This window comes from Bombina bombina, chromosome 7, assembly GCF_027579735.1.
Source record: "Bombina bombina isolate aBomBom1 chromosome 7, aBomBom1.pri, whole genome shotgun sequence".
Classification (NCBI taxonomy): Eukaryota; Metazoa; Chordata; class Amphibia; order Anura; family Bombinatoridae; genus Bombina; species Bombina bombina.
The window spans coordinates 237,866,401-237,891,053 of NC_069505.1; the positions used below are offsets into that span (position 1 = coordinate 237,866,401).

A 24,653-nucleotide genomic window follows, 5' to 3' on the forward strand; every position below is an offset into this window, starting at 1 on the left:
AAGCAAGGTCGTTATGAGTCTAAAATGGCGGATTCCGAGTAGCTGGGAGTGTCTGTGAGGGAGTGTCTGATGTTGATTGGCTCTAATGTGTCAGGCGGCTGTGACATAAAGGGTCAAAGTTTCCACAATGATGACACATAGGGGCGGATCGAACATCGCCATGTGTTCGCCCACAAACGCGAACGCGAACAAGCTATGTTCGCTGTGAACCGTTCGCGGGCGAACAGTTCGGGACATCACTAATACTCACATATACATACATACATAGATACATATACACTCACATATACATACATACATACATACATATACACTCACACATACATACATACATATACACTCACATATACATACATACATAGATACATACATATACACTCACATATACATACATACATACATACATACATACATACATACATACATACACACTCACATATACATACATACATACACTCACACATACATACATACATACATACATAAACACTCACATATACATACATACATACATACACACTCACATATACATACATACATACACTCACACATACATACATACATACATAAACACTCACATATACATACATACATACACTCACACATACATACATACATACACTCACACATACATACATACATACATAAACACTCACATATACATACATACATACACTCACACATACATACATACATACACACTCACATATACATACATACATACACTCACACATACATACATACATACACACTCACATATACATACATACATACACTCACACATACATACATACATACATACATACATAAACACTCACATATACATACATACATACATACATACATACATACATATACACTCACATATACATACATACATACATATACACTCACATATACATACATACATATACACTCACGTGTATGTGTGTGTGTATATATATAAGACATTCACTTTTTAATATTAGAACTGTAGCCTTCTGACACGTCATAATATAAAATTAATTGTGTAGCTGGAAAAACAAGCAATATATTATGTGTGTGTTGGGGGGGGGGGGTCCACTGAACAATTACAGTAAAGTTCATATGTGAAGAGAAACCAGAAGCACAAAACCAGCTCTGCACAGGGGTGTGAAATGGCTCAGCAGTGAAGGGTTCTATTAGTCTCATGGCTGCTGGGCAGCACACAAATGGTTAACTCAATACTGCTGAGCAATGAGTTAACTATTTGTGTAGATCCCCTGGTGACACAGGGTCCTGTTTATGTCCGTGGGTATAGATGGGACACACAACAGATGTGATAAGATCTCCTGGTGACACAGGGTCCTGTTTATGTCCCTGATTAGCTCTGTGTGTGACATTATTCAGTAGATGGCAGCTGTATATACATTGTGTAACAATATTGTCACCATTTGTGTCACATGAAAACATTGCACACGTGACCACAAAGCGTGACTGCTTATTATGCTGAGGTTCCCACAGTGGGGGTCACATTTTGCTGCATTGCTTGTGGCTTCTGTTTTCCTCAGTCAATGAGATCTCAGTGTTAGGATTTTTTTTTAACTATTTATAGTTAACTCATGACTCAGCAGTGAAGGGCTTTATTAGTCCCATGGCTGCTGGGCAGCACACACATGGTTAACTCATGGCTCAGCAGTAGAGGGCTCTATTACTAGCAGACATCCCAACTCTCCCTGAAGTTCAGGGAGTCTCCCTGATTGTAATAGTGACTCCCTGATGCCAGCAAATGGAATGCAATCTCCCTGAAACTCCAAGTACCATGATCCAATGTCGCCCAAATCCGGAAAAGTGTTTCTTTAAGGAATACCTTTAGTTGCTGGGACGTTATAGAACCCTCAAAGCAGGCATCAGTAACCAAAAAGCCCCCACTGATTCTAATAAAATTAAAACACAAATACTACCTTATTTACTGCACTTAATTAAACGTCATATTGTAAAATATTTAAGCATTCAACAAGCGTATGATCACCGAAAATAGGTGTGTTGTATGTGGTTGTGCAATAAAGCTACTTTTTTTAATTTGACTTTAGTGGGAAGCTACTTTAATGAAAAATCTATATATGATTTAGGGTTTCAAGGAGTCCAATATATAACTTGGAGGGGGGAGTGGCGGCGCAGTAGCGGGTGAAGCCACCTCCCTGAAATTAGTTTTTGCAGGTTGGGATGTCTGTATTAGTCTCATGGCTGCTGGGCAGCACACAAATGGTTAACTCATGGCTCAGCAGTAGAGGGCTCTATTAGTCTCATGGCTGCTAGGCAGCACACAAATGGTTAATTCATCTGCTGCACCTCTCTGCGAGTCCCTTCACTGGCTACCCATCCACAGTAGAATTAAATTCCAAATTCTCATCCTGACCTACTGTGGCAAACCTAGCCACTTCTGGACTATAACATAAGAAAGGTTGTCTATAGGCTGTATATTGTGCTATGTAGATGTGACAGACCCTTCTGTCAGCACTGAAAGAGTTAACTGTGTTCAGCTGTAGCCTCAGCTATTGTGCACTGTCATTAATGTTATTGATACACAGTCCATTGTTTAATCAACCTCAGAGAGCAGACCCTAGATGATAAGGAAAGCCAAGTGTGTGTCTGTGTTTAAATTGTTATCAGCTTGAGCAAGGTATTCTATTGTATCATGTAAAAGGGCGTGTTCCCTCCATTCAATGTACAACAGTCTTTCAACCCCCCTTCTGGGGGGGGTCAGACCTGCATAAATACTGGGCATATGAGCCTTAATAAAAGTCTTTCTGTTTAAAAACCTGAAAACTGGCTGGGTTGTGAATTGCTGATTCCCTATGCAGGACATTGTTCCCTGGTGTTAACCCTTGGTATCCGGTTGGTACCGTTACAATTGGTGGCAAGCGACGGAATGAACCTTATCGCCCAGAAGAGCAACTACACAAGCCAGTAACCTCAGGAAGAGGGGGATTACTACAATACTGACTAAGATGGAAGGAGTACCAGGGGCCGAAGTGAATGGAGATGGATTATTCTAAGCTAAAGAGACAAACGTAAAAGGAACTGCTAGAAGCCAGGGGAAAGATAGGCAGCAGCAAACCCAAGGCTATATTAATTGCTGAGCTGATGGAGGGAGACAGAGCTCGCAGCGCTACGCCTCCAGCAGCCATGGAGGAGACCCTATACCAGAGGGAAATGAGGACCAGGCTGGAATTTTTACCCCAACCTGTACCACGGGATATGCTATCCGTGGTAATGGCAGATGTGCAGGAGTACGTGATGGCACACAGTCCGCGGAATGCATCCTCCCGAGCAGAATCCATTTTGGACGCACTCAGCAACCCGGTAAGACCCAAAATCCCATACCATGCATTTAAAATGTTTTGTGAGGAGAAGGATGAGATTGATGGGTATTTACAGGATTTTGAGAGACTGTGCGAGTTACATGATTTGGAGCAGTCCGTATGGGTGCCGGTGCTAGCAGGCAAGCTAGCCGGTAGGGCAGCGGAAGCGTATCGCGCTGTACCCAGGGAGGACAGCAAGGATTACGCTAAAGTGAAGAGAGCGATCTTGGAAAGATATGCCATTACCTCAGAGGCATACCGGCGCAAGTTTAGAGGCCTGCGCAAGCCAGAAAGAGATTCCCATGCAGAGTGGGCCCACAAGCTGGATCAAGCATCTCAGGGGTGGATACAGGCCAGCCAAGCTACCACCATGGAAGAATTGCGACAACTGATGCTGTTGGAGCAATTCTTTAACGGCTTGTCCCCAGAAGCCCAAGAATGGGTGAGAGATCGAAAACCCCTCACCTTAACCGAAGCAGCCAGATTAGCAGACCAGCATTTTGATGCCAGGAGGCACCATGGACTACAGCCTAACAACGGACGGGCTAATATACAATGCCACACCTGCAAGCAGTGGGGACATATGGCACGTGAGTGCACCCAAAATCGGAGCAGACAAGCTTGGAACCAGGTCAGACAGAACCTGGCCCCAAGGGCGGCTGCTCACCATTACCAAACGGAGCCAGCCGCTCATGAGGTGTTGAGCACCCAAGCCGAGGAACCCCTGGGAATTCTGCATGAGGTGATGTCGGTCCAGGGACTTCGGGATTCGGGAGCTACTTTAACCCTGATAGCTCCCCATTTGGTGCCGGATACAGCACCCACTGGCGGATCCGTGGCAGTACGAGGGGCAGGGGGAGCAGTATACCGATTGCCCACTGCTAGAGTGGAGTACAGACCCCCAGTCACCCCAGCAGCTGCCAGTTACCAACCCCCGGCGCACCGCTATACCACACGGCCTCCGGCCACGAACTACCCTCAGAGAGCCCGGTTCAATTCGCGGGGCTACTCACAACCTATTCGGTGCTTTGGATGTAAGCAACTAGGGCACAAAAGACCAGAGTGTCCCCTAAACGCAGCGAATCAAGCACAGTCCTGGAGAAGACCCGCTGGCGGAATCCCACATAATCCTCAGCCTGTGGCCCGCTACGTAGAGGCGCCAGAATGCTGGGGCAGCCTACATGAAGCAGACCCCGTGCAAGCTGCCCACCGGAATAACCGGCAACGGGTTAAAGTGAATGGGAAGGAGGTCAGTTGTCTACGGGATACTGGTGCTACCATGACCTTGCTTCAAGAGAACTTGGTGCCTGAGAAACAGCACACTGGAGACACTGTGGCTGTGAGGGTAGCAGGGGGCACTGTGTTCCGCCTACCTGTTGCCAGGGTACATTTGGATTGGGGAGTGGGCGCTAGACTTGTGAATGTGGGGGTCAAGAAGGACTTACCTGCTGATGTTCTCCTTGGAAATGACTTGGCCCCCCTTGTTTCTGCCTATGCTCCCATGGATCCCGCTGATGTTAACCCTGTGACTACCCAAGCCCAGTCCCTCCGGGAAGAGACGCTTCCATGTTTGGGGTGGGGGCAGTACTGAGCCAAGTTGGAGCAGATGGCGGAGAACACCCCGTAGCTTACTTGAGCCGAAAGTTGTTGCCCCGGACATCCCCAAGCCGATCCGTTGGGATCAGACTGTGTATGCCGGCTTGGTTCTGGGGGAGCATTGTGGCAAACCTAGCCACTTCTGGACTATAACATAAGAAAGGTTGTCTATAGGCTGTATATTGTGCTATGTAGATGTGACAGACCCTTCTGTCAGCACTGAAAGAGTTAACTGTGTTCAGCTGTAGCCTCAGCTATTGTGCACTGTCATTAATGTTATTGATACACAGTCCATTGTTTAATCAACCTCAGAGAGCAGACCCTAGATGATAAGGAAAGCCAAGTGTGTGTCTGTGTTTAAATTGTTATCAGCTTGAGCAAGGTATTCTATTGTATCATGTAAAAGGGCGTGTTCCCTCCATTCAATGTACAACATTCTTTCAACCCCCCTTCTGGGGGGGGGGTCAGACCTGCATAAATACTGGGCATATGAGCCTTAATAAAAGTCTTTCTGTTTAAAAACCTGAAAACTGGCTGGGTTGTGAATTGCTGATTCCCTATGCAGGACATTGTTCCCTGGTGTTAACCCTTGGTATCCGGTTGGTACCGTTACACCTACAAAGCCCTTACCAACGCAGCCCCCCCCCCCTACCTGTCCTCACTCATCAACAAATACACTCTGGCCCGCCCCCTAAGATCCAACAATGACCTGCTCCTTGCATCTTCTACCATCACCTTCTCTCGTGCGGCACCAACCATCTGGAATGCACTTCCTAGAGCTGTCAGACTTTTCCCTAACCTTTCCACCTTTAAACGCTCCCTAAAGACCTTTCTGTTCAGGGAAACTTATTACCCAACTCAGTAACAAATTAATATCACTTGCCTAATTGCTGCCCCCATCTAACTCCACACTAACATCATTCTCACCTTTACAGTCCCCACCTCCTGTTTCTCACCCTCCTACCCATCTAGATTGTAAGTTCCCACGGGAACAGGGCCCTCAATTCTCCCTGTATTTGTTTTGTTAAACTTTGTCTGGTGTCTTTTATATTGCATTGTACTGTACTTTTATTTTTTTACCCATGGACAGCGCTGCGGAATCTGTTGTGGCTTTATAAATAATAATAATAATAATAACTAATGCATAGTTGCCAACATTTTTTCCAGAAACACTTTGCAGCAGAGCAAGCAAGCGGATTACTGGAGTATTGACGACCTACTGTTCAACTGCTCCGCCCACTCAGTTCTGCAATCAAAACACACCCATTTGAAAGTAATAGTATAATTTAGACTTATCCATAGTTTATTATACAGATTACAGCACCAAGCTCTTACACCTACCCAGTCTCTGGAACATATTCTGGGCATATGGTTATTTTTACAACACAGCATCACAATTAGAAAGACAAATAATATGTGAACATATTCAATAATAATAACAATATTCCATTAGGAATGAATTATATTTAAATAATACACTATATCTATTTATCATCTATCTGTATATATGTATATGTGTGTGTATATGTATATAAATATATGTATATGTGTGTGTATATGTATATAAATATATGTATGTGTGTGTGTGTATATGTATATAAATATATGTATATGTGTGTGTATATGTATATAAATATATGTATATGTGTGTGTGTATATGTATATAAATATATGTATATGTGTGTGTGTATATGTATATAAATATATGTATATGTGTGTGTGTATATGTATATAAATATATGTATATGTGTGTGTGTATATGTATATAAATATATGTATATGTGTGTGTGTATATGTATATAAATATATGTATATGTGTGTGTGTATATATGTATATAAATATATGTATATGTGTGTGTGTATATGTATATAAATATATGTATATGTGTGTGTGTATATGTATATAAATATATGTATATGTGTGTGTGTATATGTATATAAATATATGTATATGTGTGTGTGTATATGTATATAAATATATGTATATGTGTGTGTGTATATATGTATATAAATATATGTATATGTGTGTGTGTATATGTATATAAATATATGTATATGTGTGTGTGTATATGTATATAAATATATGTATATGTGTGTGTGTATATGTATATAAATATATGTATATGTGTGTGTGTATATATGTATATAAATATATGTATATGTGTGTGTGTATATGTATATAAATATATGTATATGTGTGTGTGTATATGTATATAAATATATGTATATGTGTGTGTGTATATATGTATATAAATATATGTATATGTGTGTGTATATGTATATAAATATATGTATATGTGTGTGTGTATATGTATATAAATATATGTATATGTGTGTGTGTATATATGTATATAAATATATGTATATGTGTGTGTGTATATATGTATATAAATATATGTATATGTGTGTGTGTATATATGTATATAAATATATGTATATGTGTGTGTGTATATATGTATATAAATATATGTATATGTGTGTGTGTATATATATATATGCAAACAACAAATGTGCAAAGAAGATTTTCAGGGACATTTCCAGGGACAAAAAAAAATCCAGGGACTGTCCCTGGAAATGAGGGACTGTTGGCAACTATGACTCATGGCTCAGCAGTAGAGGGCTCTAGTAGTCTCATGGCTGCTGGGCAGCACACAAATGGTTAACTCATGGCTCAGCAGTGAAGGGCTCTAGTAGTCCCATGGCTGCTGGGCAGCACACAAATGGTTAACTCATGGCTCAGCAGTAGAGGGCTCTAGTAGTCCCATGGCTGCTGGGCAGCACACAAATGGTTAACTCATGGCTCAGCAGTGAAGGGCTCTAGTAGTCCCATGGCTGCTAGGCAGCACACAAATGGTTAACTCATTGCTCAGCAGTGAAGGGCTCTATTAGTCCCATGGCTGCTGGGCAGCACACAAATGGTTAACTCATTGCTCAGCAGTGAAGGGCTCTATTAGTCCCATGGCTGCTAGGCAGCACACAAATGGTTAACTCATTGCTCAGCAGTGAAGGGCTCTATTAGTCCCATGGCTGCTGGGCAGCACACAAATGGTTAACTCATGGCTCAGCAGTAGAGGGCTTCATTAGTCTCATGGCTGCTGGGCAGCACACAAATTGTTAACTCATGGCTCAGCAGTAGAGGGCTCTATTAGTCTCATGTCTGCTGGGCAGCACACAAATGGTTAACTCATTGCTCAGCAGTAGAGGGACCTGGAGTAAAGACTGTAGTCCCCTCCCCTCCAGTGACACCGGGTACAGCCCCCTCTCTGACGTCACTGCAAGCTAAAAAAGAATACAAAAACAATCTGCTGCAGACTCGGCAAGAGATCCATTTTATTCCAGCCAGATCTACTGGATCTCTGAAGATCTCCCTGTAGACGGGATCAAGCAAGGAGAGACAGATTCCTCCCTTTGTTAATCATTTATTCACTGCAGATATGGTGTCTCCTGTCACTGTGGTGAGTTTAAAACTGTCATTGCGTACAGATGGGACAAACAACAGATGTGATAAGATCTCCCGGTGACACAGGGTCCTGTTTATGTCCCTGGGTATAGATGGGACAAACAGATGTGAGAAGATCTCCAGGTGACACAGGGTCCTGTTTATATCCCTGATTAGCTCTGTGTGTGACATTATTCAGTAGATGGCAGCTGTATATACATTTGTGTAACAATATTGTCACCATTTGTGTCACATGAAAACATTGCACACGTGACCACAAAGCGTGACTGCTTATTATGCTGAGGTTCCCACAGTGGGGGTCACATTTTGCTGCATTGCTTGTGGCTTCTGTTTTCCTCAGTCAATGAGATCTCAGTGTTAGGATTTTCTTTGTGCTGTTTTTATTATGGTTTAAGTAAAGATTATTTATTATATCATTTTAAACTTTATAGGTTATGGAAATAATATTCATGTATAAGTGTGTGTGTAATATGACCAATAGAGCTTTACAGCGGAATACAATATCTATCTATCCTGTCTATTATCTATCTCTATTTTCTGTCTATCTATCTCTATCATCTGTCTATCTCTATCTATCATCAATCAATCAACCTATCTATCTTATATCTATCCTATATCTATCTATCCTATCTCTCTATGCTCCCTATTTCTGTCATCTACATGGGAACAAGGGAGGAGATATAATACAGGGCAAGATAGAAAGGCAATTGCTATACATTAAGACAAATAAAGACTCATTAATCTGCAAATTTAAATGCATTTATATTTTATGTCTGTATACAAACTACACACGAGTAGCAGAGGGAACGCCATTTAAGCCTAGAATAATGGATTTGCACGGCTGATCCTATATCCATGTCCACTATAAAACACTGTGAATAGGCTGGGATACTAGACCAAGGGTTGGCATAAGCTGCCCTGCTCCAATGAAATTCCTAATATCCATTCCCTGCACACTGAGCAGCCCTGATACGCCCAACAAAGTTATTTTATTCGGGTTATTTTATAATAATAATTTGCATGGCTCATGCCCTTTAAGATTTTGCTTTGTTACAGCGGCATAATTGTACACAAGAATCTTACAGACTGTAATTATGGAAAAGAACAAAACACTTTGCAATATACTGTCATTGTTTGTTTAGCTCTGACTATGGTGGCTTTTCCAATTCTAAGAATTGAGTGTGCACTTCTCAAGCTTAGCCCTGCTACATATCTGTCCCTAACGGGCCTTATGAGAGGAAAGAAGATAGGATACTGTTAAAACAATGCAAGGTTTGCTACCAATATTAAAGGGACACTAAACCCTCATTTTTTCTTTCATGATTCAGATAGAGCAGCAATTTTATAGCATCTTTCTAATTTACTGCTACTATCAAACTTTCTTCGTTCTCTTGCTATCTGTATTTGAAAATCAGGAATCTAAGCTTAGGAGCCGGCCCATTGTTGGTTCAGCACCTGGGTTGTGCTTGCTGATTGGTGGTTAAATGTTCCCACCAATAAGCAAGCGCTATCCAGGGTGCTGAGCCAAAAATGGACCGGCTCCTTAGCTTAGATTCCTGCTTTTTCAAATAAAGATATCAAGAGAATGAAGAAAATTGATAATAGAAAATTGCTTAAAATTGCTGCTCTATGTGATTCATGAAAGAAAAAAATGAGGGTTTAGTGTCCCTTTAATATTGGGAGCAAACCGTTTTGCATTGTTTTAACAGTATCCTATCTTCTTTCCTCTCATAAGGCCTGTTAGGGACAGATACGTCACAATCTCACTCAGCTGAAAACCTCCAGAAAATGTGTTTTTGTTTTTTAGGGTTGTGCTATTGGAAACGAAAATGACTCTAGAAATGACATTTGTGTACATTGTATCAGGTTAATCATAAATGACATATTTAAAATTAACCACTTCTGTTCTGTAACCATCTTCAGATTTCTTCAGGTTTACTCCATTAAAAAAATATAGCCTCTAAAATCTCACCAAAAGTATACAGCCTCACTGTACTGAACTGGGTTTGTCTTCGCCAAATAATGGCTTTTAAAAAAATAAAAAATAAAAATAAAAAAAATAACATAAATAAATATATATATATACGCGCAGCTGCTTTTAGCCCTGTCACCACCTCTGGTGTGTGTGTGTGGGGGGGGGGATGTGGTCAATGATAACATACTTGAGATCAGTTACCTTGTGCCCTGCTTCATCGAAATGTCTGGCCACAGGATGGTCAGAGGTTCCCTTGTTCAGGGCTGCCAGAATATACCACCACATCTATTGATCTTTTTATCGTTACGTTGCAGACTTGTTGCTAGATAGGTGGCCTCCTACTGTGTCATCGTGGTCCTTCTATAATAATGACAATGCTATTCTATGCATAGTTAACTGCCAAAATGTAACCACATGATTTTTTCCATTAGTGATTTAGCACATATCTTATCCTGGTATTCCTACGAAATTGGTAACAGCTGTTATTATTGTTTTTAACTTGCACGTCGGGCAATCGCGGCTTAGCGTCATGGTAACACGTGTGACGTCTATGTCACGTGACGCTGTGCAACTTCCAGTTTGCGGGCGAGATTGCTGACAAGTGGTGGCTGATTAGCAGGGGTATATAGGAGGGTAAGTGTCTATTGTTTTGTATGCTTATTTTGAAAACGGGGGTGACCCCGAAACATGAATAAATACAACGGTATTATTGGATTTAAGACACTGTGAGTGACTCCTTCTTCTTCCAGCTTCTTGTATTCATACTTTGAGTGCACCCAGGGCACTGCGGTCTATTTTGGGCCTTAAAGCTATACCAGGAGTGCCACTTCCATCTTCCTTATTATGTATGTATGTATACATACACACATACATACACACATACATACAAACACACACACATGCAAGCTCAATTCTATTGGCTGATTGCATCAGCCAATAGGATTTTTCCTACCTTAATTCCGATTGCCTGATAGGATTCTATCAGCCAATCGGAATTGAAGGGACGCCATCTTGGATGACGTCACTTAAAGGAACCTTCATTCTTCAGGCGCCGTCGGATGGAAGAGGATGCTCCACGTCGGATGTCTTCAAGATGGACCCGCTCCGGATGGAAGAAGATAGAAGATGCCGCCTGGATGAAGACTTCTGCCGGTCTAGATGTCCTCTTCTGGCCGGATCGGATGAAGACTTCTGCCCCTCTGGAGGTCCACTTGTGCCCGGCTGGGTGAAGACCTCTCAAGGTAGGGTGATCTTCAAGGGGGTAGTGTTAGGTTTTATTAAGGGGGATTGGGTGGGTTTTATAGTAGGGTTGGTTGTGTGGGTGGTGGGTTTTAATGTTGGGGCGAGGTATTGTATTTTGTTTTTTACAGGTAAAAGAGCTGATGACTTTGGGGCAATGCCCCGCAAAAGACCCTTTTAAGGGCTATTTGTAATTTAGTATAGGGTAGGGAATTTTATTATTTTGGGGGGCTTTTTTATTTTATTAGGGGGATTAGATTAGGTGTAATTAGTTTAAAAAAATTGTAATTCTTTTTTTATTTTCTGTAATTTAGTGTTTGTTTGTTTTTGTACTTTAGTTTATTTAATTTAATTGTAGGTAGTTTATGTAATTAATTTAATGATAGTGTAGTGTTAGGTGTAATTGTAATTTAGGTTAGGATTTATTTTACAGGTATTGAAGGATTGAAGTTCAACCCTATTGGCTGATCCAATCAGCCAATAGGATTGAGATAGCATTCTATTGGCTGTTCCAATCATACAAAGTAAGATCTGTTACTTTATCTCTCCTCTCCATACCACTATATGGGAATTTATTATCAAGCTTGACATTAGCAATAAAGAAACCTTATCGGACTGTTCTGAATGTTAATGTTTCATCAGGGTTTGTGAAACCTAAGAATGTTATATCCGTAACCGTGTGCACAATGGGATATTACACTTAGTAAAAAGGAAACACAAGGACATTTATAGCAGATCCTGGTCTTTTGTGGTCTAAGGGTTACTACTTTTACGTTTTTTTTTCTTCTTTTTTTTCTGTTTTGCAGCAAAATAGTGTGACACACTCTGCCCATTCCCCTATCTGGAAATTATATTTACATTTTTGTCTCAAAATGGATGACATTTATGTCCTAAAAGACATTACAATAGATCAAGACTCTTCTGATATGGAGGATATCCTTGAAGATATAGAAACCATCCTAGATAATTTGTTCTCACAAATGGATAATCTCAGAAAAAGAGACATAAGATTGGAATTGGACATTAAAACCTTCCAACTGTATCAAACACATTCCAAAATTTCCCTCCTTTCAGGTTACCTGTCAGGAATTTATAACCAAGTGGAATGATGTACTCACCGCATGTTCCAGGGCTCTTATAAATCTACTCATTGAGTATAAAAAGAAACAGAGACTACAACTAATTCAGCATATGCAAGAGTTACAGTTGGAACTAAAGAAACCATCAGTGTCATCAAGAATTCAAAGATTATGACAAACCGTTCCAGGAGAATGAGATCCTTCAAAGAGGAACTGTGGTTGTTTAAACAGCAAAGAATGCATAGAGATAAACTAGACTATGAGTTGAATAAGGTCTATAAATGGACCAATAACAGTGATTACAAAACACCTTTTAAGGGTAGAACCCCAGGTAGGAACACTTATAAAAACTCAGGGTCTAAACAAGATAAGAAAGTCACATTCAGTGAAACTGAATATGAATATGACACCTCAGATCAGGAGACATTACCACAACAAGTTAGCAGCTCAACAACAGTTAGGGAACCCATTTCTGTGTTAGACACCCCAATACTCTCTACTCTCACACAGTCAAAAAACAGGGAGGGCAGTTCCAAACTGAATATAAAGATAAAAACAAAATGAAAGTAAGTAGAGGGAGCAGGGGACAAGGCAGAAGAGGCAGGCATAGGTCGATATACTCAGAGGAAAAAGGTGTCTTACAGGACAGTTTGTCCATAAACAATGTAGTTATCCTGTCTTCCAGGATGCTTAGTGAACAAGAAATTTCGCTTTTGAATAGGGGTTTAAGTTTTGCTCCCAGCTGTAATTTTGATTTGTTTTTTACTATACTGGATGTCAATAGGTTTGTTAGGGTGAAGTTGTTTGCATGCAGCCTATTCCTAATTACAATTTTAGTGATTATGCTGCCATGTCGGATATGCAGGAACGCATAAGAGAATGTCAACACGATTAATTTTTTGGATGTCACTTTGACTTCCTGTATAGAAACACATTCTATTGAGATTGAACTCTATAGAAAGAGCACAGCAGGCAACACTATTTTGCACTTTATGTCCTGTCACCCCAGACACACTATTGAATCTATACCATATGGACAATTGGTAAGAACTAAACAAAATTGTACCACATAGCATAAATATCGATTACATGCTTTGCACACCAATCAGAGATTGGAAGCCTGTGGATACAATGTCAATTTTTTAAATGAAACCAAATCCATAGTAGACACAATGAGTAGGGAAGATTTTCTATATAAAGACAAGAGACTGAAACAAACAGGACATAGAACAAATATTAAGCCAACTTTTGTTACCAGTTACAGTAAAGACTACAAAAAAATGTGGCATTGTACGTAATTGCTTACCTGTTCTTAAGAGTGATGCCAAACTGAATAAGATCATTGCTGAAGGTTGTCATTTTTCTGCTAGAAAATGCTACCCCAGAATAAAAATCAGACTTGGCTCACCAGAAGAACAGGTTGTAATACGTGCAATTGGAGAGTTTGTAAAACTTGCACACATATTGAACAAGGGACTAAATTTAAATCTAGTACTACAAACAAGGAATTTGACATACACCTCTGAATCACTTGTAAGACAACACATGTAATTTATTTACTGACATGTCAGGGTTGCAAAAAGTAGTACGTAGGACGCACGTAACGTGCCCTACGAGACAGAGTGTTGCAACATCTGAGAGATATAAGTAAATCTGAGATCACTACCCCTATAGCAAAACATTTCAGGCAGGAACACAATTCTAACTATTCCCTATTAACAGTCCAGGGTATTGACCATGTCCCCAGACATAGGAGGGGATAGGGAGAGACGTTTGGACCAGATGGAAGTGTTTTGGATTTTTAATCTTCAAACCAAGCACCCCTCTGGTCTAAATTCGATCATGGATGTTGATCTGTTTTATTAAAAATGCAGGGCTTTCTGTTAAATAGGAAGTTTATACAGTATATACTTTAGTACATGACTACAGGTCTTATCCCTGCTTTTTTCATAACATAAGCAATTTCTGGGTATATGTAAGGATTCATTTATTTTGATACATTTTATTCTAATACATTTGTTTATATACAATATGATTTATTATACTAAAAATTCTCAAAGAGATATGCTATTGTGATCCCTTTTTGGTAAAAGGGTTAATCAACAGGTGCCTGTTATTACTAGATAACTATGCCTTTTAAATAGAGCTAGTAGGTGGGAACTCAGACTATGCCAGTGAAAAAGGGCTGAGACTTGGCCTGAAACATGTTTGGCTGTTTGTTCTAAACCTCGTTACAGGCCTGTTATTGTAACTTTGATTTTTACATGTTATTCTATGAGTTTTTATAAAAAAAAATTCTAACTAAAGTTTTTTTTCGCAATTTTTTTTACAAATCTTTTCCTTGTTTTTTTTATGAAGCTGCAGGATTACAGAGTGTGTTTACAGATATATATAGCAATATCTATTTAAAAATACGTAGAACATATTCTGCTATGTGCAGAACATTGGAATGTGAAAAAATTATTTTAAATACACACTAACACTTTTTTAAATAACATATATATATCTATCTATATATGTGTACATATGTATTAATGTGTTTATAGTTAACCAAAGCTCTGAGTATGCGCTTTCGTTAACTTAAATTACGCTCAAGTAATCACGGTTACTTTCAATGAGTGATTAAACCCAGTTAGCACCATTCGTAACCTAACCCTATATTTGATAAAATTTATTTAGTAGTTCAGTATACTGCTTGTTTACAGGGGAGACCTGAATTTGAAAGAAGGAACAAACGTCACAATCGCTATTGAATTTTGTGTCACCTTTCTTCCTTCTTTACCAGTTTGTTACACATAAAGTTAGTCTGAGCTGGTGTGGGTAATTATGGGTATTTGTATTCCCTACTCTTATCTACTGCTGGAGGATATATATGTATGCATTATGTAATTATGTAGGTGAATGATGCGTAGTGTTCGCTATCTTTGTCTTCTAGTTGGGTGAGGAGGCATGAAGGAAAATGGACTGTCACATGAGCTAAATTATACAGATAAATAATAATAATATAGACTAATAAGAGGGGAAAGGCAACAGACTGTGCATGGAGCAGCACCTATTCTTGAGCTGACCTTTGTATTACGGAAATGAAGCACTAATCAGCATACTGGATATGATTGTCATCATTAAGCAAAGGATAATGTCTCTGGCTGCTGTTTATACTAATGAGACAGGCAATGTGGGTCACAGGGAGAGTGAGTTGCACAACACAAAGCCGCATCACTTTCATGTCTTGTTTGTGCATATTTTGCAAGGGTTACTTTGGTATGTTAACCCTTACAATAACTTCTGCTAGATAGAGGATTTCCCAGTTTGCCTTTATATTTCCTAGGTACAGTATGTGCAGCTACCATGAATATTATACATTGAATTGTGTACCTGTGTATATTGATTTCTGGGATGATAAAAGGGACAAGAAACCCCAAAATATTCTTTCATGATTTGGATAGAGCATACAATTTTAAACAACTTTCCAATTTACTTCTATTATCAAAATTGCTTCATTCTCTTGTTATCCTTTGCTGAAGAAACAGCATTGCACTACTGGCGGCTAGCTGAACACATCTAGATAGCCAATCACAAGAGACAAATGTGTGCAGGCACCAATCAGCAGCTAGCTCCCACTAGTGTAGGATATGGGCGTATTCTTTTTCAACAAGAGATACCAAGAGAACGAAGCACATTTGAAAATAGAAATGACTCTAAAAGTGTCTTAAAATAACATCCTCTATCTGAATCATTCAAAATTAATTTTGACTTTCCTATACCCTTAAGTCTTTAGAACTGAAAATCAAGATGCATTTTTACTTTATAAAAATCTGATTGCTTAGCTCTGGATAATGAGGAAACTGTCACTCATAGCCTTTTTGACTTTCAGATGAGATGTCAAATAATAGAATTAATTTTATTTTATTTTTGTAGTGCTCTGAGATTATAGTACTGTCAGTGTCACTATGTTTTGTAAGGGCTGGCAGATGTCAACATTAAAGAAAACAAAAAAAAACAGGGACACTTTGTAACCAAACAAGTACCAAGGTTACTGGAGTATTGACCTTGTGGAACTATAGTTTACATAACTCCACCCACTCTGTTCCACCCTAAAGCACACTATATAAATTCATATTGGATTATTGGATCTAGTATGTCAAATGCAGGATATCCACCAAATCTGATATATTATGCTCTAATTGTGCCATTCTAATCAGGTGACCAGTATTTAACCAGGCAGTACAGTAATCTCCACAAAAATACTAGACACTTAAATGTGCACTTTTTAAAGCCTTGCTAAATGTTAAAGACCTCCTCACTGCATTACAAATATGGACCAGAAATAAGTGAGGTCAAGGGGGTCAAAGCACTTCTGTAAATTTCAATGATTGATTTGAATGTTATTTTCACCAAAGGTGAAAAATACGCATGGTTGTATCAAAAGTAGAGGCTTTTGGGGGCATTGTGTGACCGTCCCTAACCATTCTTGCTGGCATTTACATTGTGACAATGATATATGGGGGTCACAGAATGCCCCCCAAAAGCCTCTACTTTTGATTTAGTATTTTTACAAAGGACAGCTGGCAATCATAGTTTTAATGTAAAAGATGCAACAATCAGGAGTTTGTAAGGGTTCCGCTTTTGGTGTTTAGTGCTGTTCTCTTTTTTTTAAAAATAGATTTTCATATGGATTTTATTTTTTACGTTGCTTTTTTATAAGAACTGTACATAAATATCCTTTATAGAATAGTTAAGTAATTTATTTATAATCCAAGTCTAGGTATAATTCAATGACACAACATTAAATAAAAAAAAAGTACAGAACAGAATCTTTTGTATAAATTTGACAAAGACAGTCAAAAAAATCACACTATTAAAAAAATCTCCAAAAGGCTCACAATACAATCTTGATTGAACAAAAACTTAACATTGCTTATCATTATACAAATGACGATACATTATTACCATGAATTGGATAATTTTTTGGAAAAAAAGAGAGACAAACCCAGTTCCTCAAGATCAGCCTGTATTAATCATTATCTAATCACGGTTAAGCGATGTTACGTCAGCATCCATTGCTGGAGGAGAAAATCTTCCATGATCAATGATATAAACAAAGCAGACGATATAAATTAGATCTGTCTTGTTAAAGGCCATGCTAGTATTACTCTTAACCATTTTGTAAAGTACAATCTAAGATTTTTTTAGAGAAGTTTATTATCTTTTAACTTGATCGTCATTTGAAGAGTCATAGGGGGGTAGTTATCAAGCCGTCAACCTCAAATACGCTGGAATTCCGCAGCGCATTTGTGGCGAGGCTGATTCGCCTTAGTTATCAAAGGCTAGAGACCGGCAAAAGTAGAATTTTGTGACGTAAGCTTCGATCCGCCGGACTCAGTCCGACACAGATCGATTCTTACGTCACTCCAGATGTTCCGCACACAAGTGCGGCACAATCTGACTACTTTTGCTAGTTATCAAATGACTACCAGGTACGCTCGGCACTTTTCCGGCCCAGCGTACCTGGTTTTCAATCCGCCGCCCTGGAGGCGGCAGATCCCATAGGAATCAATGGGAGTCTGACCATAGCGAAAGTTCAGGTTCGCTGCTGCCAGACATCCCATTGATTTCTATGGGAGCTGTCTACACCTTACACCCTAACATGTACCCCGAGTCTAAACACCCCTAATCTGCCCCCCTACACCGCCGCAACTAAATAAATGTATTACCCCCTAAACCGCTGCTCCCAGAGCCCACCGCCACTATAATAAACATGTTAACCCCTAAACCGCCGCTCCCTGATCCCGCCGCAACTATAATATATGTATTAACCCCTAAACCGCCGCTCCCAGACCCCGCCGCCACCTACATGATACCTATTAACCCCTATCCTGCCCCCCCTACACCGCCACTACTGTAATAAAATTATTAACCCCTAAACCTAAGTCTAACCCTAACCCTAACACCCCCCAACTTAAATATTAATTAAATAAATCTAAATAATATTTCTATTATTAACTAAATTAATCCTATTTAAAACGAAATACTTACCTTTAAAATAAACCCTAATATAGCTACAATATAAATAATAATTATATTGTAGCTATCTTAGGATTTATATTTATTTTACAGGCAAATTTCAATTTATTTTAACTAGGTACAATAGCTACCTAGCTAAAATAAAGAGAAAATTACCTGTAACATAAATCCTAACCTAAGTTACAATTACACCTAACACTACACTATACTTTAATAAATTATTTCTATTTAAAATTAAATACCTGTAAAATAAACCCTAATATAGCTACAATGTAATTAATAATTACATTGTAGCTATTTTAGGATTTATATTTATTTTACAGGTAACTTTGTATTTATTTTAGCTAGTTAGAATAGTTATTAAATAGTTATTAACTATTTAATAACTACCTAGCTAAAAGAAATACAAAATTACCTGTAAAATAAATCCTAACCTAAGTTACAATTAAACCTAACACTACACTATCATTAAATTAATTAAATAAATTAACTACAAATAACTACAATTAAATACAATTACATAAACTAACTAAAGTACAAAAAATAAAAAAAATAAGTTACAAACATTTAAAAAATATTACAACAATTTTAAGCTAATTACACCTAATCTAAGCCCCCTAATAAAATAACAAAGCCCCCCAAAATAAAAAAATTCCCTACCCTATTCTAAATTAAAAAAGTTCAAAGCTCTTTTACCTTACCAGCCCTTAAAATGGCCTTTTGCTGGGCATGCCCCAAAGAATTAAGCTCTTTTGGCTGTAAAAGAAAAATACAACCCCCCCAACATTAAAACCCACCACCCACACACCCCTAATCTAACCCAAACCCTCCTTAAATAAACCTAACGCTACCCCCCTGTAGATCATCCTACCTTGAGTCGTCTTCACTCAGCCGAGCCACCGATGGAACCAAAGAGGAGATCCGAAGCGGTAGAAGTGATCCTCCAAGGGGCGCTGAAGAAGTCTTCCATCTGATGAAGTCCGTCGGGGAAGAAGGATGTTCCGCGTCCGCGGGATGAAGATGGATCCTGAAGAAAGAAGATTGAAGACCCCGCTTGGAAGATGACATCGCCCGGATGGAAGACTTCTTCAGCGCTGCTTGGAAGATGACATTGCCCGCATGGAAGACTTCTTCAGCGCCGCCTGGATGATGACTTCATCGGATGGAAAACTTCTTCAGAGCCCCTTGGAGGATCACTTCTGCCGCTCCGGATCTCCTCTTTGGTTCCATCGGTGGGTCGGCTGGCTGAAGACAACTCAAGGTAGGATGATCTTCAGGGGGGTAGTGTTAGGTTTATTTAAGGGGGGTTTGGGTTAGATTAGGGGTATGTGGGTGGTGGGTTTTAATGTTGGGGGGGTTGTATTTTTCTTTTACAGGCAAAAGAGCTTAATTCTTTGGGGCATGCCCAGCAAAAGGCCATTTTAAGGGCTGGTAAGGTAAAAGAGCTTTGAACTTTTTTAATTTAGAATAGGGTAGGGATTTTTTTTTATTTTGGGCGGCTTTGTTATTTTATTAGGGGGCTTAGATTAGGTGTAATTATCTTAAAATTGTTGTAATATTTTTTAAATGTTTAACTTATTTTTTTATTTTTTGTAACTTAGCTTTTTTATTTTTTGTACTTTAGTTAGTTTATGTAATTGTATTTAATTGTAGTTATTTGTAGTTAATTTATTTAATTAATGTAATGATAGTGTAGTGTTAGGTTTAATTGTAATTTGGGTTAGGATTTATTTTACAGGTAATTTTGTATTTCTTTTAGCTAGGTAGTTATTAAATAGTTAATAACTATTTAATAACTATTCTAACTAGCTAAAATAAATACCAAGTTACCTGTAAAATAATTACTATTTAATATCTATTGTACCTAGTTAAAATAAATTGAAATTTGCCTGTAAAATAAATATAAATCATATTAGGGTTTATTTTAAAGGTAAGTATTTAGTTTTAAATAGGATTAATTTAGTTAATAATAGAAATATTATTTAGATTTATTTAATTAATATTTAAGTTGGGGGGTGTTAGGATTAGGGTTAGACTTAGGTTTAGGGGTTAAGAATTTTATTACAGTGGCGGTGGTGTAGAGGGGGGCAGGATAGGGGTTAATGAATTTATTATAGGTGGCGATGGTGTAGGGGGGGCAGGATAGGGGTTAATAAATGTATTATAGGTGTAGGGGGGCAGATTAGGGGTTAATAAGTTTAATATAGGTTGCGGCGGGGTCTGGGAGCGGCGGTTTATGGGTTAAACTATTTATTTAGTTGCGGCGAGGTCCGGGATCGACAGGATAGGGGTTAATAACTTTATCATAGAGGGCGGCGGTATAGGGGGGGCAGGATAGGGGTTACTAGGTATAATGTAGATGGCGGCGGTGTCCGGGAGCGGCCGTTTAGGGTTTAATACATTTATAAGAGTTGCGGCGGGGTCTAGGAGCGGCGGTTTAGGGGTTAATAACTTTATTTAGTTGGGGGGGGGCTCCGGGGGCGCCGGTATAGGGGGTAGAACAGTGTAGTTTAGTGTGGGTGCTTAGTGACAGGCTAGCAATAAAGCTGTCAAAAAGCCGAAGAGCAGCGAGATCGGATGAGTGATAACTCTCACAGTCCGCTGCTCATCGCCTCGTACTTGGTGCACGGCTTTTTGACAGATTTATTGATAACTTAGGCGAAATTTTGCTGGTCCGCGGCGGCGATGGTAGGCGAGCTTAGGCGGGCGTATTGGGCCGGCGAAGGCAGTTAAGTTGACACGTTGATAACTAGGCCTCATAATATTGATAATTTCAACTAAGCCAGGGGCAGCAGGCCATTTTTATCAATTGTTGATCTCCGGTGTATATATATATAAGAAAAAGTTATGAAAGGGCGTTAAATCAATTTTATTCTGGAGAAATTTGTTCAGCCAGAAATTAATGTTCCCCCAAAATTGTCTGATTTTGGGACATGTCCACAAGCTTTGTGTCCACTTATTAATTCTCTCACAAAAAAAAGAGGGTGTCCACAGCTCTCCAATGATAAAAATAATCTTTATTAGGACATATAAGGTAGCGACGTTTCGAGGTTAACACCTCTTAATCATGCATGTTAACCTCGAAACGTCGCTACCTTATGTCCTAATAAAGATTATTTTTATCATTGGAGAGCTGTGGACACCCTCTTTGTTTTGGATTACTACTTGGTGAAAGGGCAGTTAACCTGTCTACACGCTCACTCCACTCCTTTAGTGCTGTTCTTCTCCTGTTTGTTTGTATTAATTCTGTCAGGCGTAATGTAATAGTCAGGGCCGCCACTAGAAATTTTGGGGCCCGTTACTTAACCATTGATCAGGTCTCCCCCTTTGACATCTGTAATTTTTGACCAAGTGACTAAAACGGATATGCACTTTATTCTTGTGTAGTCAAACTTGTAAATGTTGTAAAGGCAGTAACACACAGACACATTCATACACTGAAACACACACTCACACATAAGGATTCACATATAGATACTCTAGCAGACACGCAAAGAAACACACACACTCATACACTGAAACACACACTCACACATAAGGATTCACATATAGATACTCTAGCAGACACGCAAAGAAACACACAGACACACTCATACACTGAAACACACACTCACATAAGTATTCACATATTGACACTCTAGCAGACATTCAAAGAAACACACAGACACACTCATACACTGAAGCACATACTCACACATAAGGATTCACATATAGACACTAGCAGACACGCAAAGAAACACACAGACACACTCATACACTGAAACACACACTCGCACATAAGGATTCACATATAGATACTCAAGCAGACACGCAAAGAAACACACAGACACACTCATACACTGAAACACACACTCGCACATAGGGATTCACATATAGATACTCTAGCAGACACGCAAAGAAACACACAAATACACTGAAACACACACTCACATAAGTATTCACATATAGACACTCTAGCAGACATTCAAAGAAACACAGACACACTCATACACTGAAGCACACACTCGCATATAAGGATTCACATATAGACACTAGCAGACACGCAAAGAAACACACACACACTACTAAACACTGAAACACACACTCACACATAAGGATTCACATATAGATACTAGCAGACACGCAAAGAAACACACAGACACACTCATACACAGAAACACACACTCGCACATAAGGATTCACATATAGATACTCAAGCAGACACGCAAAGAAACACACAGACACACTCATACACTGAAACACACTCGCACATAGGGATTCACATATAGATACTCTAGCAGACACGCAAAGAAACACACAAATACACTGAAACACACACTCACATAAGTATTCACATATAGACACTCTAGCAGACATTCAAAGAAACACAGACACACTCATACACTGAAGCACACACTCGCATATAAGGATTCACATATAGACACTAGCAGACACGCAAAGAAACACACACACACTACTAAACACTGAAACACACACTCACACATAAGGATTCACATATAGATACTCTAGCAGACACGCAAAGAAACACACAGATTCATACACTGAAACACACACTCACACATAAGGATTCACATATAGATACTAGCAGACACGCAAAGAAACACACAGACACACTCATACACTGAAACACACACTCGCACATAATGATTCACATATAGATACTCAAGCAGACACGCAAAGAAACACACAGACACACTCATACACTGAAACACACACTCGCACATAGGGATTCACATATAGATACTCTAGCAGACACGCAAAGAAACACACAAATACACTGAAACACACACTCACATAAGTATTCACATATAGACACTCTAGCAGACATTCAAAGAAACACAGACACACTCATACACTGAAGCACACACTCGCATATAAGGATTCACATATAGACACTAGCACACACACACTACTAAACACTGAAACACACTCACACATAAGGATTCACATATAGATACTCTAGCAGACACGCAAAGAAACACACACACTCATACACTGAAACACACACTCACACATAAGGATTCACATATAGATACTCTAGCAGACACGCAAAGAAACACACAGACACACTCATACACTGAAACACACACTCACATAAGTATTCACATATTGACACTCTAGCAGACATTCAAAGAAACACACAGACACACTCATACACTGAAGCACACACTCACACATAAGGATTCACATATAGACACTAGCAGACACGCAAAGAAACACACAGACACACTCATACACTGAAACACACACTCGCACATAAGGATTCACATATAGATACTCAAGCAGACATGCAAAGAAACACACAGACACACTCATACACTGAAACACACACTCGCACATAGGGATTCACATATAGATACTCTAGCAGACACGCAAAGAAACACACAAATACACTGAAACACACACTCACATAAGTATTCACATATAGACACTCTAGCATACATTCAAAGAAACACAGACACACTCATACACTGAAGCACACACTCGCATATAAGGATTCACATATAGACACTAGCAGACACGCAAAGAAACACACACACACTACTAAACACTGAAACACACACTCACACATAAGGATTCACATATAGATACTAGCAGACACGCAAAGAAACACACAGACACACTCATACACTGAAACACACACTCGCACATAAGGATTCACATATAGATACTCAAGCAGACACGCAAAGAAACACACAGACACACTCATACACTGAAACACACACTCGCACATAGGGATTCACATATAGATACTCTAGCAGACACGCAAAGAAACACACAAATACACTGAAACACACACTCACATAAGTATTCACATATAGACACTCTAGCAGACATTCAAAGAAACACAGACACACTCATACACTGAAGCACACACTCGCATATAAGGATTCACATATAGACACTAGCAGACACGCAAAGAAACACACACACACTACTAAACACTGAAACACACA

The 24,653-nt window shown here is 39.2% G+C and overlaps 1 protein-coding gene across 1 annotated transcript in view; it reads left to right on the top strand.

The window, feature by feature from the left end:
- The first annotated feature begins 8,192 nt into the window (after positions 1-8,192).
- TMEM86A (transmembrane protein 86A) overlaps positions 8,193-24,653 on the top strand; it is a 101,408-nt gene continuing 84,947 nt past the window's right edge. Inside the window, exon 1 of the mRNA XM_053720672.1 lies at positions 8,193-8,374. Within this exon, the coding sequence (XP_053576647.1) occupies positions 8,354-8,374 (21 nt within the window). The 5' untranslated portion in view covers positions 8,193-8,353. The remainder of the gene's footprint in view (positions 8,375-24,653) is intronic.